Source organism: Sorex araneus, chromosome 1 (assembly GCF_027595985.1).
Source record: "Sorex araneus isolate mSorAra2 chromosome 1, mSorAra2.pri, whole genome shotgun sequence".
Lineage (NCBI taxonomy): Eukaryota > Metazoa > Chordata > Mammalia > Eulipotyphla > Soricidae > Sorex > Sorex araneus.
Window position 1 is genome coordinate 1,117,927 of NC_073302.1, and position 17,447 is coordinate 1,135,373.

A 17,447-nucleotide genomic window follows, 5' to 3' on the forward strand; every position below is an offset into this window, starting at 1 on the left:
CCGCTGGGCCACTCTGGCTGCCCCTAGGCTGTGTCCAGCTCTTCCGCACAGGAGAAAGTGATGTGGCCGAGGCTGGGGGCAGGATCCACCCTCCCGCTTGTCCATTAGCCCCAGTGGCCTGTGGGGGAACAGGCTGGGGGAAGGAAACTTGTGTCCTGCCCAGCCTCTGCGGCTCTAGGGTCACAAGGCGGGACTGGACTCTCGAGTGGCCTCAGCTCACATCCCCGGTCACTGAAGCTTGTGGCCCGCTCGGCTGCAGTGAGTGGAAGGGGGCCAGGCGCGCCGGGGCACATCCAACACCCCCGAGAACCACCACAGACGAGTGTAGCAAAGTCTGGGTGCCTGTCAGCACCACTTTTATTGTAAATCAATTAACAAAAAGATGAAAAAAAAATACATCATTCTCCTCACCTACAGTTCCGCATGAAGACAACCTCCGTAAAAAGTCCCCGTTTCCTGTAAACTACTCGGGCCGTGCCAGAGCATCTGCGCCCCGGCACATAGCTCAGATTTTTTAAACAAAATCCACCTTGGAAATGTATTTACAGACATTTACTTACTCTGCCACAGGCTTATACTCGACATTGCAAGATTCTGCTCCTCCCCCAGACCAGGGTCCCCCTAAACCAGGGGGGAGACCCAGAATATGCCCTGGCTCCCAGCACCCCGCGTCTGCCAGGCACCCAGAGGGTGCGGTGGGAGGGACAGAGCCTTGTTTTCTCAAAACCTCCACGAGAGTGCTCCGGAGCCCCCTGGAGCCCCGCCCCCGGCCCGCCCACAGCAGGTGGGGGCGGGGCCTTCCAGGAGGAACATGCGCAGGGTCCACGAACCCCCAGCTAACACTGAACCCGAAAGTAAGATTCATGATTGGTACCACGTGACGTGCCCCTGGGCACCCAGGAGCACCAGCCGAGCTCCTGTCTGAGCAGCCGCACGAGCCGGGCAGAGGCGGCCCCGCCGCTTCGCTTGCTGCTTCTCAATGCAGGTCATGCCACAGGTCAAAGGTGACATCACTCCCTCTCCGTGCGTCGAAGCTTCCCGGACAGCATCCAGCTTCCTGTCTCCAACATCGCGTCTTCTTGGAGTTTGGAACGACATCAATAAATAAATGGCACTCGGCAACCTCGGATCTTCGCGGATATTTTACAAACTCTGACGAATCTCTGTCCAAGAGCCCGCCCGGTGCCACAGCAAACAGCCGCATAAATAAGGAGGCAGCACATCAAACCAGAGTACATAAATAAATACTAAAAAAAGTCCTCTTCTTTTGTATAAAAACGTTTGGTATTTTTTTTTTCTTTTTTCTTTTTTACAAAAGCGCCTTTGGTGGGCCGGGCGGCAGCACGCGGCCGGCTGTGGCCTGGGAAAGGAAGCGCAGCGGGCGCGGCTGTTTACTTGAAGGCCTCGGGAATGTGCGGCATCTGGGCGTGCGTGCTGGTGGGCGGGCTCGAGATGCCCTCGGACCAATCAGAGATGTTGGAGTGCGGCGAGGAGCTGGACCACTGGTCGGGGGACTCGGGGGACGGGGTGAGGAAGGGGTGCTCGGGCACTTGCAGCTGGTGGCTGGGGGTGCCGTCCACGGGCGAGGAGTAGCTGTGCTGGGAGGGCGGCGTGAGGAACTGCGCCGTGGTCATGGGTGGGGCCAGGCCCTGGGGGTCCTGCGGCAGCACCGTGTGCACCTGCAGGCTGCCCGGGCCCAGCGGCTGCCCGTCCGCCTGGCTGGGCTCGCCGCCCAGGAACCCGCGGCCCAGGTGGCTGCTGCTGGCAGGGGTGACGCTGAGCTGCGGCTGCGGCTGCAGGCCGGGCTGCGGCAGCTGCAAGCTGGGCTGCGCGGGCGCCTGCGGGAGGGGCTGCGGGGCCAGGCGCGCGCCGGGCAGGGCCTGGTAGCTCACCATCTGCGACAGCGTGCTGGCCGAGAGGCCGCCGTGTAGGGGGCCCATCATGCCCTGCTGCAGCGCGGGGGCCTGGACGCCCAGGGGGCCAGGGGCCACCGCCCCCCGCAGCGCGCCGTACTGGCCAGACACCAGCCCGTTCTGCAGCCTCGAGAGCCACTCGCACTGGCCGCCCAAGCCGGCGGCACCGCCCAGGGTGAAACTCACGGCCGTGCCGCTGCCCCCGCCCAGTGCTGTGCCGGTGCCCGAGGCCACGGGCAGGTGGGACAGGCGGGGCGGGCCCGCCTCGAAGGCCAGCCGACCACCGCCGCCCAGCGCGGCCATCTCGGGCTTGGCCGCCACGCCCAGGTGGCCGAGGCCCAGGTGAGTGTCGGGCATGCCGGGCAGGTGGTTGAGAGGCATGGACGGCGACGGCTGGAACGGGGAAGGCAGGAGGGGCGGAGAAGCCACGTCCGACAGGTAGCCGTGGGGGGACTCGAGGGAGTCGACGGGCGAGAGCACGTTGGACGTGTCCAGCAGGCAGCCCTTGCCGTCCTGGGGCTTCTTCCTGCGGGCCTTCAGCTCCTTGGCGTCCTTGCCCCCGCACGCCAGGCCCTTGGTGCTGGGCTTGCGGGCCTTCTTCCCCTGCGGCGCGGCCTTGAGGTTGCCCAGGTAGCCGTTGGGCGAGCAGAGCGGGGGCGAGAGGGCGGGCGGCCCGGGCAGCGGCGGGCTGCGCACCAGGCTGTACTCGTCCAGCAGCTGCACGATGTCGTGGTGCATGCGCTCCTGCGCCACGTCGCGCGGCAGCCGGTCCATGTGGTCCGTGATGTCCCGGTTGGCGAAGTGGTCTAGCAGCACCTTGGCGGTCTCGTAGCTGCCCTCCCGGGCGGCCAGGAACAGTGGCGTCTCCTCCTGCGGCAGCCAGCGGGGAGTCAGACCCGACCCGCTGCCTCCCTGTGCCTCCCACACCCGGCGTGCGCGGGGGACCCTCCGTGGTGCCAGGAGTGCCCAGCCCGAGTCAGTCACGCGCAACAGGAACACCCTGCCCCCACACCGCCCGGCCCAGACACCGGGCGTCCGCCTGTTTGGTTCCGGGGCCACCCCCAGTGGAGCTCCTGGGGTGTCCAGGGGTGTCCAGGGCCCTCGGCATCGCAGGGGACACATGGGGGTCGTGGGGGTGCAGGCAAGGGCCTGAGCTCCGAGCCCCCTCCAAACACTCCTCTCCTAACGAGGCCCCGAGAACCGAGACACAGGGCAGGGCTTTGGCCTTGCACGCGGCTGACCCGGCTGGACCCTCAGCCCCACGAGGGAACCTGAGCGCAGAGCAGGGGCAGGCCCGGGGCACCGCCGGGAGCAGCCCCACACCCGAAAGAGAAAATGAAACAAGGATCCCCTGCGGCCTCTCCTCCGTCCAACTGTACAGGGGTGCAGAAACCAGACCCGGGGCGCGGCCAGCGCCCCCACACGGGTCACGGCGTCGGGGCGCCCAGGGTCTCACACGCACCTTGTTGCTCTGCATGTCCTTGTTAGCGCCATTCTTGAGCAGCACGACCGCGGCGTCCACGTTGTTCACGGCGGCTGCCCAGTGCAGGGCAGACTTGCCTGGGGGCAGAGGGCAGGTTGGGGGCATGTCGGCAGCAACTTCCTCCCCACAACCCACAGCCTGGCAGCAGCCCCTGCCCGCACCCCCCACCCCTGCAGTAGCCCCTGCCCGCACCCCCCACCTGCAGCAGCCCCTGCCCACACCCCCCACCCCTGCGGCAGCCCCTGCCCGCACCCCCCACCCCTGCAGCAGCCCCTGCCCGCACCCCCCACCCCTGCGGCAGCCCCTGCCCGCACCCCCCACCCCTGCAGCAGGCCCTGCCCGCACCCCCACCACTCACCCAGGTCGTCTACAGCGTTGACATCAGCGTGTGAGTTGATGAGGTCCTCCAGCATGCCCTCCACCGCCAGGCGGGCGGCCAGGATGAGTGGGGTTGTGCCATCATGCATGCGGGCGTCCAGGTCTGTGGCCCGGTTCCGGATCAGAATCTAGGTGAAGAGGGATGCAGGAGTAGCCAAGGCTCCAGGCCATCTTGCAGGACCCAGCCTGAGAGGCCTTCAGGGCCAGCTGGAGGGCGAGCCCATGGCCACCAGGCCTCCCCCAGGACACAGGAGACAAACCTCAGGCCAGCTCGGAGGCAGAGCTGCCTCTGAAAGCTCCTGCAGCCAAAGCCCCGCTGAGGGCGGGCGGCCGGGAGCACAGGCAGAGCAGGGGCTGGGGGAGGCGGGTATCCACGGGCCGCAGACAGAGGGTCTGCCACTCCCACAGGCACGCTGTCCCCGCGGAGCCAGGGCCCAGCACGGGAGCAGCTGCAGCCGGCGTGAGGCCTCCAGCGGTGAGAGCTGCAGCCTCCCCCCCTCACCGCCCCGGGCTATGCCTTGGGCCAGGGCTGCGCAGAGGTGCTTAGGGGGAGGAGGGGTGTGACCAGCCGGGAAGCCGAGGAAGCTGAGCCCGTTTAGCACCCAGAGGTGGGGCAGCAGCAGCACAGTGGGGGGGCGGAAGGGGGCTCTGCCCACCTGGAAGACGCCCTGGGCGTCGGCGGACACGGCGGCGTGCAGTGGGGTCCGGCCCATGTGGTCCTGGATGTTGGCGTCCGCGCTGGCCTCCAGCAGGCGCTTGGCGGCGTCCGAACGCGAGTAGCGGGCGGCCAGGTGCAGGGCCGTCTCCCCGGTGCGGTCGGTCTGGCTGTGCAGGCTGGCGCCCTGGTAGATGAAGTCCGAGATGACGGCCGGTGCGTCCTCCTCCTCCTCGCTGTGGCCCGTCTCCAGGCCCCCTCCACTGCAGGAGGCGATCATGAGGGGCGTGAAGCCATCTGTGGGGGGACGGGCAGCGAGCTCGGTCAGCGGGGCGCTGACCAGCCGGACACCCTGGAGGGAAGCGTTCACGTGCCGCAAGCAGACCGGGGGTGGGACCAGGGGAGCAGCTGAGACAGGGAGTCGCAGGAACCCCCGTGGACCAAAGCCTCCCTCACTCCCTGTGCTGATCTTCCAGAACATTCCAGAACATACCTGGGGGCCCAGGGGAGAGTGCGAGGCAGAGCATGGGGACGGGAAGTGGCTGGGACAGCGCGGGGACAGCAGCGCCTACCTGGCCCCCGGACATTGACATCCATGCAGTCTCCGTCGGCCTCGCCCTGGGGCGGCGTGGGCGCCATGGCTGACACGCGCAGGTCAGCCGCGTCCAGGTGCTGCTGCGTCCACTGCCGGTGGTCGGTCTGCTCGTCCAGGTCAGGAAGGACCACCGGCTCCTCAAACTGAGGACACGTGGGGATCGTGTCACAGGGCTGGGGGGCCCTGGGTGGGGTGCCCGGAGGGAGGACGCCCCCAGCGCAGGTGCCAGGAGGAGCCTGGGCACAGGGGAGCCAGTGCAGGTGGCACCAACTCACCCGGAACTTCTTGGTCTCCAAGTCCCCGTCAGCCCACTCGTTCTGGTTGTCGTCCATCAGTGCTCCGTCAGAGGCGTTCTTCAAGGGCCTGGACAGGGCGGCAGGCGGAGACTCAGGGGGGCCCAGAGCACCTCAGGCCCCACCTTAGAGGCCAGCAGCGCTGCTGGCCCCTGCGGGCGTCTTGGTGCGTCCCCCACGCGGCAGCGGCGCCCACTCACTTGAGGCCCACGGAGTCCTCGCCCAGGGGCTCCCGCCGCTTCTTCTTGCCGGCCTCCGACACCTTGAAGCCCTCGGGGAACCAGAGCTGGCCATGCTGGCGCCGGCGCTTGCGGGAGAGCAGGACCCCGCAGCCCACGAAGAAGAGCAGCAGGGAGGCGGCCACGGCCACGTACATGAAGTGCAGCTGCGGGGGCGGCGGCGGCGCGACCGTCTCACCTGCGGGCACACGGGCCGCAAGCGGGCATCAGCACGGTGCTGGCGGCCGGGGGCAGCGCTCTGGCTTGGCGGCCTGGCGCCCGCTCACCCGAGCGCCTCCATCCCGCCCCCCAAAATAAGGTCATTTTCTACGCGCTTCATCAGAATTGCAAACTACGGCTAAATTCTCTCCTGCACGCCGCCCGTCTGGAGACGGCCTTCACTTCCCCGTTAAGGGAGGGGATTAGCCAACTTCAAATCGCTGCGCTCACAGCGAGCTGTTAAGACAAAGGATTTAGGGGGATTTTCGAGATACAAACTTCAACACTTCACATGACACCGATCAATTCTTCTCTCTCTCTCTCTCTCTCTCTTTTTAAAAAAAGAGCCGTAATGATTTTGAAATAATACCCAACAAAGGAAATCCAGGGGGAAGGGGTGGGAGAGAAAACAGCTCCCGCTTCCTGCGGGCCGAGTGGCCGGGCACTGCAGGGCAGGAGGGTGCCACACAGAAAATTCCAGAGAAGGGCTTGAGGACCGGGCGGCCGGCAGCAGGGGTACAAGGAAAGAGGAGTGTGGGCTGCAGATGGGGCCCGGGAGGGGGCACTCACTCTGCACGGCCTCGATCTTGTAGGGGATGTTGAGGCTGCCCAGAGAGGCGAGCGCCCCCAGGAAGGCGGCCACGTCGGCGGCGCTCTGGAAGCACTGTGACGATGATAGCGCGCACTGCCGGTTGTCGATCTCCAGGTACACGATGGAGCTGGGGGGACAGCTTGTCAGGCTGGGCTCGCGTGGCCCCAGCGCCCTGCCAGCCGCCCCCAGAACAAGACACCATCCCGATGGACGGCTGGGCAGAGTCAGCATTCCCTGAAGCCTTAGGAGCCTGGGTGGCAACGTTGGGGGTACACAGCCATGCCCCACTGTCCAGCAAGTCCAGTTCCAGTATCAGCCAGGGTCCCCACTCAAGGCCCCCAAGAGTGCCCCGTGCTCCACCGCGACCTTCCCCACTGCACAGAGACTCAGCCCCAGGACGTGACCCCCGAGGAGACAAGCCGTGTCTGACCCCCATGTGGGCAGCTCTCTGGACAGGGGCCAGCCTCTGGGACACCCTGGGGACAGAGTGTGGATGCCGGGGCCCACTCACCCACGGATGTCCATGGGGTCCAGCTCCCGGCGCCGACGTGGGCCCTGGTTGCCCGAGAGCAGTGTGGCCGTCACCTGGCCCAGGAGGTCACTAGGCGCTGGCCAGCCACCCAGGCTCTCCACGGAGCGCTTGATGGGGTGTTTGCGGAGCTCCTCCTCGTGGCCGTAGTAGGGGAAGATCATGTGCTGGCCGTTGGCGTCGCGCTTGAAGACCACGTTGGTGTGCAGCAGGCGGCTCAGCTCACGCAGGAAGTGCAGCGAGTGGTTGCGAAGCTGGTCGGGGGGCACGAGCACCACCAGCACCAGGGTGCCCACAGCCAGGCGCTCAGGCACGTGCCCGGCACAGTCCAGGCCGTCCCACTCACACTCGGCACTGTTGCAGCCCTGGTCACAGTGGCCGTCACTGAAGTGGTCCCTGCAGTACTGGTCGTAGAGGGGGCTGTGGGGAGCGGTGAGTCACGGACACCGCCCAGCGTCGAGGCCCCGCCCACGGCACTGCGCTTGTAGCATGAGACCCCGCCCACGCGAGGCCCCGCCCACCGCACTGCAGTCCCAGCATGATGCCCCGCCCACGCGAGGCCCCGCCCACCGCGCTGCAGTTACCCTGGGCCCCCGGCCCTTACTTGCACTGGCCCTCCGCGCGCTGGCAGTCGAAGCCATCAAACAGGCAGCCAGCTGAGTTGCACTGGGCATCGCAGCGGCCATCGCTGAAGTACTTCCAGCACTGCAGCGCCTGCGAGCAGTTCTGCCAGGGGTCGTTGAAGTTGAGCGAGCAGTCTCCGCCGTCCCAGCCGCACGCGTGGTTGTTGCAGGGCGCACTGCACACCTTGTTCCCCGCCTCCTCTCGGCACGCGGGGAGCTCGCAGGCCTCGGCCACCTGCGGCGGGGCGATGTCGCGCCCGGCGCCACCCCCAAAGCTGTAGTCCAGGATGTGGCACAGGAGCCCGTTGAACTTGGGTGGGCACAGACAGCGGTAGAAGGGGCTCTCGGTCGTGGGCTCGCAGCTCCCCTGGTTGTAGCAGGGGTTTCTGCCCTCGCAGGGGCTGCTGGCTGGGAACTGGCACTCGGGGCCGGTGAAGGCGCCCAGGCACAGGCAGGTGGGGCTGCGCGGGCCGGAGACGCAGGTGCCCCCGTTGAGGCAGCGCAGACTGCCGCAGGCGCGAGCGTCGTTCTCACAGGTGGCGCCCTCAAAGCCCTGCGGGAGCGGGGGTGGGAGTCAGGGGGCCGGGAGGGACGCCCTCGCCCCGCTCAGCAGCACCTTTGTTGAGAAACGCCAGGGCCAGGTGCCCGGGTGCACGGAGCAGGCGAAGGTCGAGCCTGCTGGGTTTGGCCCCCAAAACGAAAAGGGCTCAAGGAAACACCGTGCCACCAGTTAAAGGTCCGAGGGTCCCGGGGTGGGTGTGGGGGCGGGGCCAAGCAGACAGGGCCCAAAGGCCAGACTCGGGGTCTCTCCAGAAGCTGCCACAGGACCCAGTGCAGGCAGTCAGCCCTGCCCATGGGTGACAAGGACCTCCCAGGACAGGGTGCCCTGCCAGTGCCAGGGTGCAGGGGAGCAGATGCCGGAAACTAGAAACTGCCCGGCAAGACCTGGATGTCACTGCCTGGACAAAGCCCTGCAGGACCTTCTCTCCCACCCTGCACCCCGGAGCCCCTGGCTGCAGAGGGCACCTACCGGCGGGCACTTGCAGATGAAGCCACGGACGGTGTTGGAGGCCACGGCGCAAGAGCCTCCGTTCTTGCAGGGCCTGCCCCTGCAGCCGTCGATGATGGACTCACAGCGTCGCCCTGGGAGGAGTGGGCGGGAGGGCCAGCATGAGGGTCTGCGGCTTTATCCCGCGGTGGCCCCGCCCCCTCTCCTGGCTCCACCCACAGCCCTGCGGACCTCAGGGCCCATTGCCCCGTCCACAGCCCCACCCGCCCACCTGCCCCGCCCACAGCCCCGCCCACCTGCCTGCCCCGCCACCCACCAGTGTGGCCTGCGCGGCACTCGCAGTGGTAGTCGTTGACTCGCTGCACACAGTTCTGGGTGCCACGGGCATCGCAGGGGTTGGACAGACACTCGTTGACGTCCCCTTCACAGCGCTCGCCCACAAAGCCAGGAGGGCAGGTGCAGCTGTAGCCCCCGACCCGGTCCACACAGGTGCCGTTGTTGAAACACTTGGGGCCCCGGGTCACCGGGTCCAGTGGCGGGTGACAGTCGTCAATGTTGATCTCACAGTGCACACCTGCAGGCCGGGCACGGCCATCAGCCAGCCTGTCCCGGGGAACTGGAGCACTGCCCCAGAGACCTGCATGCCTCCCAGCCCCCACCAGGGCCCGGCCTTACCCTGCGTGCCCCGGGGGCAGGAGCACTTGTAGGTGTTGACGAGGTCGAGACAGGTGCCTCCATTCTGGCATGGGTGGGACAGGCACTCGTTGACCTCCTCGGAGCAGTTCACCCCATGGTAGCCGGGCACGCACTGTGCAGGGGCAGACAGCTGGGTTAAGGGTCGCCCGGGCAGCCGGCAGCCGCGTTTCCCATGGCCCCTTGAAGCCGGGGTCCCGCAGGCCCGGTCCACCTGGAGGGAGGCCCCTCAACCCCTCCGGGCGGGCGGCAAGGGTGAGTCCAGAAAGGGGAGGCAGCGTGCAGGGGTGCTGGCTGTGGGGTGGGTGCGGCCAGAGCCCCCAGACACGCCTGCGGTGCCTCAGCTCCAGGACGGGCGTCGCCCCACTCCCCCGAGGGCCTGGCCAGGACGGACGCCCACCTTGCAGGAGTAGCCGCCGGGGTAGTCGGTGCAGGTGGCGCCGTTGTGGCAGGGGCTGGGCGAGCACTCGTCCACCTGGTCCTCGCAGTAGCTGCCGGTGTAGCCGGCCTGGCAGCGGCAGTGGTGGGTGCTGCTGTCGTTGACGCAGAAGCCGCCGTTCCGGCACAGCTGGGTGACGTTGACGTCTGGGGGGCCGACGAGCGTGAGGCGAGCCCCGGGAGCCCCCCGCCCCCCGCCCCCCGCCCAGGCAGGCGGCTCACCTCGCCGGCGCGCGGCCTCCTCGCAGGACACGCCCGGCACGTCACACCGGAGCCCTGTCCAGCCGGGCCGGCACTCACAGCGGAACTGCGTGTGCGTCTGCCAGCAGCGGCCGCCATTCTTGCAGGGCGAGGAGTCGCACCAGCGCACCAGGTTCTGGAGACACACAGGCACGCGCTCACTCCCCGCCCCCGCCCAGCAAGGCTCCCCGGCGCCGCGCCGCCCGCCGGCAGGGGCGCCCGCTCACCTGGCAGTTGAGGCCGGTGTAGCCCTGGGGGCAGGTGCACCTGTAGGCGCCGTAACTGTCCTGGCAGGTGCCGCCGTGCAGGCAGGGCCGCGAGTCGCACTCATTGACGTCGTGTTGGCAGTAGCTGCCCGTGAAGCCGGGTGGGCACAGGCAGGTGAAGGCGTTGATGCCGTCCACGCAGGTGCCGCCGTTGAAGCAGGAGCTGGGCGGGCAACAGGCGGGCAGTGAGGTACGGGCCCCCACGGGGCACGCCTCCCTCAGCCCGAGCGGCTGGGGGCACAGCAGGAGACTCGGCGGGCCGCGGGCAATGCTGGGGTGGCAAGTGCCTCACCCGCAGGCTGTCACGAGGGAGACCTGAACCCACATTGCAACGCGGCTAACGGTCATGTCAGGAGCCGAGAACCAGGACATTTCCCTCTGGGCTTCCTGGCAGCTGAGGCAGAACAGGAACCCGGCGGGCTGAGGTCCTCACTGCCCGACAGCCCCGCCGGGCCAGAGGGCCACACACACCTCTCCGTGCAGTCAGGCGTGTTGTTCTCGCAGTGGATCCCACTGAACCCCGGGGGGCAGGTGCAGGTGTAGCTGTCCACGCAGTCCGTGCAGTTGGCGCCGTGCAGGCAGGGGTTGCTGGCGCACTCGTCGATGTCCTCCTCACAGAAGGGGCCCCGGAAGCCGGGCAGGCAGGCACAGGAGGCCGTGTTGACACCATCCGTGCAGGAGCCACCGTTGTGGCACGGGTCTGGGAGGGAACGGGGGGTGGGGGGTTGAGAGTGGGCCTGGCTCTGCTCCGCACAGCTCGCCACCCCCCCACCCGGTGCCAGGGTCACACACAAGTAACACACCAACAGGGGTGGATGGTCCCCCCCACCCGGGGCCCAGAACACTCTGACCCCCGGCTTGCTCTCTGCGGCTGGCACAAGGCCAGGAAGAGCCGCAGGGGCTGGACCCAATTGACTGTGGGAGCCACAGGGAAAGTTCTAGAACCTTCCGGAACCGCCGAGAACAGCCTTGGCTGTCCAAGCCAGGCCCACAGTAATGCTGGGTGAGAACAGCAGCTATGGGCACTGCAGGCTGGCACTGGGGGGCAGGGGTGGGGGCTGGCCCTGCGGAGGGGGCATAGGGAGAGGCAGGGGTGCGGCTGCGGGGCGCAGGGCACGGTGCTCACTGGGCCGGCAGTCGTCCACGTCCTGCTCGCAGTGGCGGCCGCTGTAGCCGGGCCGGCAGTGGCAGCGGTAGCCCCCGCGCGTGTTCTGGCAGGAGGCGCCGTGGCGGCACGGGCTCTTCACGCACTCGTTAATGTCGATCTCACACGTCTGCCCTGGGGTGGGGGTGGCAGTTCAGCGCCGGGACCTGGGCACTGCGGGCGGCTCCGAGGCCCTGCCCGCGCCCCCGCTGCCCACTGCTCTCACCTTGCCAGCCCGCAGGGCACACACAGGAGAAGCTCTCATAGTCCTCAGACTCCTGGCACTGCCCGCCGTTCCTGCAGGGGTCGGGGGCACACGGGGCCAGCACCACCTCACAGGTGACTCCTGAGGGGGCACAGCAGGTGAGGCACAGGCCAGCAAGGCCCCAGCCCGCCGGACGCTCCCCACACAGCCTCTGGCCAACCCACAGAGCTGGGCCCAGCGTGACCTGAGTGCTGTGGGCTCCCGGGCACCAGAACGCGAGAGGGGGCACCGCCTGTGTTCCAGCCCAGGGGTCTGCGAGAGGTAGCTGCTGTGCCAGGGCAGGGAGGTGGCAGCCTCGGGGGCATGCAGGGGCTGGCACTGTGGGGGGCCACCGGCGGGTTCAGCTGGGCTCCCTTCTGGAGCCCGATACAGCTTCCTGTTTACAGCCAGGGGCGCGGGGGACTGGCGATCTGGGGCGCGAGGAAGCGCTGTCCCCCACCTCCCCCACTATCTGCCAGCTCTGGCGCCAGGCCCCAGGGCTGTTCCTTCTATCGGTTTCCAGGGTAACCTGGGCCGGCAGGAAATTCGCCAGCATTTCCGACAATTGTGTTAAGGGAAGTGGGAAACGGACAGGCGGGCGGAAGCGGGTCAGGGCCAGCTCCTCCCGGCCGGGCCCTGCAGCCGCCGCTCCCAGTGGGGGGAGCTTCCTCACAGATGCAGGAGAGAGAACCAAGGTCCCTCGTGTGGGTCAGAGAAAACAGGGATGGGGCAGGGCCCGGCCACAGCCGAACTCTCGCCCGGCCCAGGCTGGGAACGAAGGCAGACCTCTTGCTGGAGTAACCGCCCTGGCCAAGGGCAGCCCTACCCCCGCCAGGCACACGTGCACACATGCACACTCCCATGCTTACATACATACACACATGGGCACACGTGTACACATACCCAGGTGCACACGCACGCTTACACACACATGCTTACACACACACGCATGCACACAGCGGGGGAAAAAAAAATCTCCCTGTTCCCTATAGAAGAATCCGCTGCCGGCCAGCGGGTAGGGCGGGCAGCCTTGCCTCGGAAGCCACAGCAGCATGGACACCTGCCTCTGAGGGCGCCCCACTCCTCGGCAGCCTTGGCCCGAGAGCACGGAGGGCACACTCAGACCCGACGCCATCCGGGCAGCACGGGCCCCGGGCTGGCCAGACGCTCGGAATGACACCTGTGACATCCAAAGGGCCGGAGGCACGGCAGGTGCGTTCTACCCTCCCACCAGGCTTAGCCCCGCCCAGGAAGTACCCCCCAGCGGGCGCAGGGGACCCCCACCTGTGTAGGGCAGCGGGCAGTTGCACTTATAGCCGGCCACGTCGTCCATGCACGTGCCCTGGTTCAGACACGGGTTGGAGGCGCACTCATTGATGTTGGTCTGGCAGTTGGGGCCTGGAGAAAGGGACACGGGGGTCAACCGGGCCAGCAGCCCAGGGGACTGGCCGCGCTGCCCCACGAGTCGCAGCCCGGCGCTGCCCACTCACCGCTGAAGCCCCCGCGGCAGGCACATGCGTAGCCGCCGCTAAGGTCCCTGCAGGTGCCGCCGTTGGCGCAGGGGTTGGACTCGCACTCGTTGTTGTTGAAGTCACAGTTGGTGCCGCTCCAGCCTGGGTCACAGTCACACTGGTACCTGCGCGGACGAGCCGGGCACTCAGGGTGACGGCGGCCGAGGGCTTGAGGCAGGAGCCCCTGCAACTGTGAGCCACGCGGCAGCCCCGAGCACACACTGTGTCGTCCTGGACACACCCTCCCACAGCACCCACGGACAGCCATACCCAGGGAGGCACGCCCACGCCCACTCGCCACAGCGGCAGCCCCCAGCAGCCCCCAGCGCTGGGAGAGCACGAGCTGACCAGGGACGGCCCGGGGCAGGCAGGGGCAGGAGCGGGCACTCGGTCGGGGGGGCCCCAGGAACAGCCCGGCAGGCAGGGGCGGGAGCGGGCACTCGGTCGGGGGACCCCAGGGACAGCCCGGGGCAGGCAGGGGCGGGAGCGGGCACTCAGTCAGGAGGGCCCCAGGGACAGCCCGGGGCAGGGGCAGAACCGGGCGCTCAGTCGGGGGTCCCTACCCATTGAGGACATCCCGGCAGGTCCCGTGGATGCAGGGGTCACTGCTGCACTCGTTCACCTCCGACAGGCACGTGGGGCCGTGGTAGCCCTCGGGGCAGTGGCAAGTGAAGCTGTTGATGGCGTCCACGCAGGTGCCCCCGTGGTAGCAGGGCTTGGCCGCACACTCGTCGATGTTGATGTTACACATATTCCCTGTGGGAACGGGGTGCTCAGGGGCGGCACCCATGCCACAAGCCCCCGACTCCCCCTCCCAGGCCTGGCTCCACGCCAGATGGGCACCCCGGGTGGGGGCAGGGCCTGCAGCTCCCCCACGGGCAACACAGGGCACAGGGCTGGGGGCCGGGAGTGCTGCGGGCAACCGCCCAGGCCCTGCAGCGGCAGGCAGGGGTGCCCCAGGCATGAGGCTGGGTGCCGTGCCAGCCCAAGGCCAGCCACAGATCATCCTCCCCGCGCCCGGAGCGCGGCCACACTCACCTGTGTACCCTGGCGCACAGGCACACTCGTACCCATCGATCTTATCCACGCAGGTGCCCGAGGCGCAGGGGCTGCTGGCACAGTCGTCCAGGTTGATCTCACAATTGGGGCCTGGGGGGAGCAGGGGGTCAGCTCCCAGGCCACGGTGGTGCCCGCGGGGAAGCCCCGCCACCCCTCCTGGTCCCGCACCTGTGGTCCCGGGCAGGCAGAGGCACAGGTAGGCATTGTCGCGATCCTGGCAGGTGCCCCCGTGGCGGCACGGCTGGCTGTGGCACTCGTTGATGTTGGCCTCGCAGTGATGGCCCGTGTAGCCGGGCCGGCACAGGCAGGTGAAGGCGGCCACCCCGTCCTTGCACGTGCCGTAGTGACAGGGGTCTGGGTCACACTCGTTGATGTCCACCTCACAGTGGGGCCCCGTGTAGCCTGGAGAGGAGGGGCAGCAGGCTTAGCGGGCCGAGCCCGACCCCAGGCTGACCCCCAGCATGTCCCCCTCGAGCTCGCACCCTCGGTGCACACGCAGCTGTAGGTGTTGGGCCCGTCCAGGCACTTGGCGCCGTTCTCACAAGGGGTGCTGGCACACTCGTCCACGTCATGCTGGCACAAGTGCCCGGTGAAGCCTGCAGAGCCCAGGGACAACGGTCAGACAGGAGTGTCCAGAGGAGACAGCATCCCGGGGCAGCCCCCGCCTCCCACCTCAACCATCACCCGCCAGACCAGCCTTCCCCAACAGACACGGTTGCTATGGTGATAGCCTAGCCGGCTGCAAGAGGCCTGAGAGTGTGCAGGAGCAGGACGGACACAGTGCACAGCCCCGGCCCCCAGCCCCCAAACCCCGACACAGCCCAGCCCCCAGCCCCCAAACCCGGACACAGCCCAGGGCCCAGCCCCCAAACCTCGACACAGTCCCGGACCCGGCCCCCAGGCCCCAAACCCCAACACAGCCCAGGGCCCAGCCCCCAAACCTCAACAGCCCCGGACCCGGCCCCCAGCCCCCAAACCCCGACACAGCCCCGGACCCGGGAGAGCAGAGCCAACAGCATGAGGCCAGGTCCACCAGGAAGACCAGAACTGGGCCCGACACTCCAGCTCTGCTCCCAAGAGTCTTTCCCAGACACACACAGATGCCGCCTCCCCTCACCCCTGCAATACTTGCCCCCTGCAACCCCTGGGTCACCCCCAAGCCACCCACACCTGACACCCTGCCCCCACACTGCACAGCAATAGGGCACCCTGTGTGCTCACCAGTGGGGCATTCGCACAGGAACTCGTTGATCTTGTCCACGCAGCGGCCGTTCTGCAGGCAGGGGCTGCTGGCACACTCGTCCGTGTTCACCTCGCAATGCACGCCCTCGTAGCCTGGGGCAAGGTGGGGTGGATGAGGGGTGTGGGGGCTGGGAGCAGCCCCCCAGGGACCACACACTGCAGGCTCTGCACGGAGACGCTGCTGTGTCCGGGACCCAGGCCCAGAGCAGAGACCGAGGGCCCAGGAGCCCAGAGCCGGGAGACCGGGGACACGCACCGGGCATGCAGATGCACTGGAACTCCCCGATCTGGTCCAGGCAGGTGGCATCGTTCTGACACGGGCTGGACACGCACTCGTTGACGTCCACCTCACAGCGCGGGCCGGTGTAGCCCTGCAGACACTGGCACTCGAACGAGCCCAGAGTGTTCATGCACTTGCCGGCGTGCTCACAGGGGTTGGCACCTGCGGCAGGGAGAGGCCGGCACTGAAGCCTGCATGGGGCTGGGACCCTCCTAGGGCTTCCCAGCAGCTCCCGCCCACCCCCCTGTGCAGACACGCACACACACGCACACGCATGCACAGGCATGCGTACACATGAACACACGCACACATGCACACGCGTGCGCGCATACCCAGGGAGCACTCGTCCACATCCTGGCTGCAGGCGGGGCCTGTGTACCCCGAGGGGCAGGTGCAGATGGCCTTGCCGTTGACGGGGTTGGTGTCGCAGTTGGAGCCCTCGTTGCAGGGGTCGCTGATGCAGGCGTCTTTGAGGTGGCACAGCAGGCCTAGAGCAGGGGGGCCGTCAGGGGGCTCCCCGGAGCCCACCACACCCACCCACCCACCAGCCCCGAGCCTACCAGTGTGGCCGTGCGGGCACTCGCAGTAGAAGGAGGCCACGCGGTCGTGGCAGGTGGCCCCGGTGAAGCAGGCGGCGCTGGCGCAGTCGTCGATGTTCTCGCTGCAGTCCTCGCCCGTCCAGCCGTTGACGCACACGCAGTTGTAGCCGCCGTGAGTGTTGTGGCAGGTGCCGCCGTTCTGGCAGGCGTTGGGCATCAGCTGGCATTCGTCCACATCCTCGGTGCAGTACTGGCCTGGGAGGTGTCAGCAGGTGGGTCCGGGCACCCGCCCGTGGGCCCGGCTCCTCCCGACGGCCCGCCCACTCACCTGTCCACTCGGGCGGGCAGCGGCAGTTGTAGGTGTTGACACCATCCACGCAGGTGCCCCCGTTCCTGCAGCCATTCCCCGGACAGTCATCGACGTTGTCCTCACAGTTCTGCCCAGCGAAGCCTGCGCAGGACATGCCCGATCGGCCGCTGCTCCTGTGCCCCACCACCGGGGTGGGGGGGGCAGGAGAGCCGGACCCGGTCCCAGCCAGGGCCCCTCCCCCGCCCCTCTCCAGGGGTGCCAGGGCAGAAAGGGGCTGTGCGCTGGGCAGGGAGCAAGGGTGTGGGGTGCCCCCAGCCTGTCCGCCAAGTTACCGATTAATCTGCCCCCGCTCAATAATCAACCCAGCAGCGGGCGGCTGCGTGGTGAGTCACCGCCGCCCCCGGGGCCTTTGCTCCTCTCAGGCTCTCAGAGGGCCGAAGGCTCGGGGTCTCCCTCAGGACATGCCAGGGAAAGTAAAGGCGCCCCGGAGAGTGGCCTGGGTGCCCAGCGCGGCCGCAGCCCGTCCCCAGAGCCTTATGTGGGGGCATGGACTAAGGGGTGTACACCCCACCCCGGGCAGCCAGCTACCGTGACCCAGGGATCCCAGTCCCCCGGGACCCGTGTGGGAGACACAGCCACAGAGGGGGGTGCCCGGGCCTGAGCGTAGCACAGCGGGGAGGGCGTCCCCATGTGGACCCCCGAGCACCTCAAGGTGTGATTCCTGAGCTCAGAGCCAGGAGTGAGCCCTGAGCCCCACCAAGTGTGGCCCGAAAACAGCAAATGACACAGAAGAGAGGCCAGCGGCAGGGGCAGGTGAGGCAGGGGCTGCCATCCCGCGGGGCAGCCCCGCGCCATGCCCGGGCTGCAGGGCCGCACGGCTCTCCCACGGGGCAGTTCTTTCCAGAAGAGCAACAGGACTGACTCAAAGAGGACTGGGGGTGGCTTGTGCACCAGGTCCCCATGCAGCAGGGCAC

The 17,447-nt window shown here is 68.0% G+C and overlaps 1 protein-coding gene across 1 annotated transcript in view; it reads right to left on the reverse strand.

Annotated features, from left to right (window-relative positions):
- Nucleotides 1-323: 323 nt before the first annotated feature.
- Nucleotides 324-17,447, reverse strand: part of NOTCH1 (notch receptor 1) — a 28,476-nt gene continuing 11,352 nt past the window's right edge. Inside the window, exons 5-34 of the mRNA XM_055132945.1 lie at nucleotides 16,492-16,614; nucleotides 16,185-16,418; nucleotides 15,957-16,112; nucleotides 15,601-15,786; nucleotides 15,324-15,437; nucleotides 14,585-14,698; nucleotides 14,271-14,504; nucleotides 14,082-14,192; nucleotides 13,607-13,799; nucleotides 13,023-13,168; nucleotides 12,817-12,930; nucleotides 11,515-11,634; nucleotides 11,271-11,423; nucleotides 10,616-10,844; nucleotides 10,106-10,307; nucleotides 9,861-10,014; nucleotides 9,601-9,785; nucleotides 9,183-9,315; nucleotides 8,824-9,081; nucleotides 8,529-8,641; nucleotides 7,480-8,051; nucleotides 6,858-7,295; nucleotides 6,325-6,473; nucleotides 5,518-5,734; nucleotides 5,300-5,387; nucleotides 5,002-5,167; nucleotides 4,431-4,726; nucleotides 3,755-3,902; nucleotides 3,376-3,473; nucleotides 324-2,783 (exon numbers count right to left, since the gene is read on the reverse strand). Of these exons, the coding sequence (XP_054988920.1) occupies nucleotides 1,392-2,783; nucleotides 3,376-3,473; nucleotides 3,755-3,902; nucleotides 4,431-4,726; nucleotides 5,002-5,167; nucleotides 5,300-5,387; nucleotides 5,518-5,734; nucleotides 6,325-6,473; nucleotides 6,858-7,295; nucleotides 7,480-8,051; nucleotides 8,529-8,641; nucleotides 8,824-9,081; nucleotides 9,183-9,315; nucleotides 9,601-9,785; nucleotides 9,861-10,014; nucleotides 10,106-10,307; nucleotides 10,616-10,844; nucleotides 11,271-11,423; nucleotides 11,515-11,634; nucleotides 12,817-12,930; nucleotides 13,023-13,168; nucleotides 13,607-13,799; nucleotides 14,082-14,192; nucleotides 14,271-14,504; nucleotides 14,585-14,698; nucleotides 15,324-15,437; nucleotides 15,601-15,786; nucleotides 15,957-16,112; nucleotides 16,185-16,418; nucleotides 16,492-16,614 (6,836 nt within the window). The 3' untranslated portion in view covers nucleotides 324-1,391. The remainder of the gene's footprint in view (nucleotides 2,784-3,375; nucleotides 3,474-3,754; nucleotides 3,903-4,430; nucleotides 4,727-5,001; nucleotides 5,168-5,299; nucleotides 5,388-5,517; nucleotides 5,735-6,324; nucleotides 6,474-6,857; nucleotides 7,296-7,479; nucleotides 8,052-8,528; nucleotides 8,642-8,823; nucleotides 9,082-9,182; nucleotides 9,316-9,600; nucleotides 9,786-9,860; nucleotides 10,015-10,105; nucleotides 10,308-10,615; nucleotides 10,845-11,270; nucleotides 11,424-11,514; nucleotides 11,635-12,816; nucleotides 12,931-13,022; nucleotides 13,169-13,606; nucleotides 13,800-14,081; nucleotides 14,193-14,270; nucleotides 14,505-14,584; nucleotides 14,699-15,323; nucleotides 15,438-15,600; nucleotides 15,787-15,956; nucleotides 16,113-16,184; nucleotides 16,419-16,491; nucleotides 16,615-17,447) is intronic.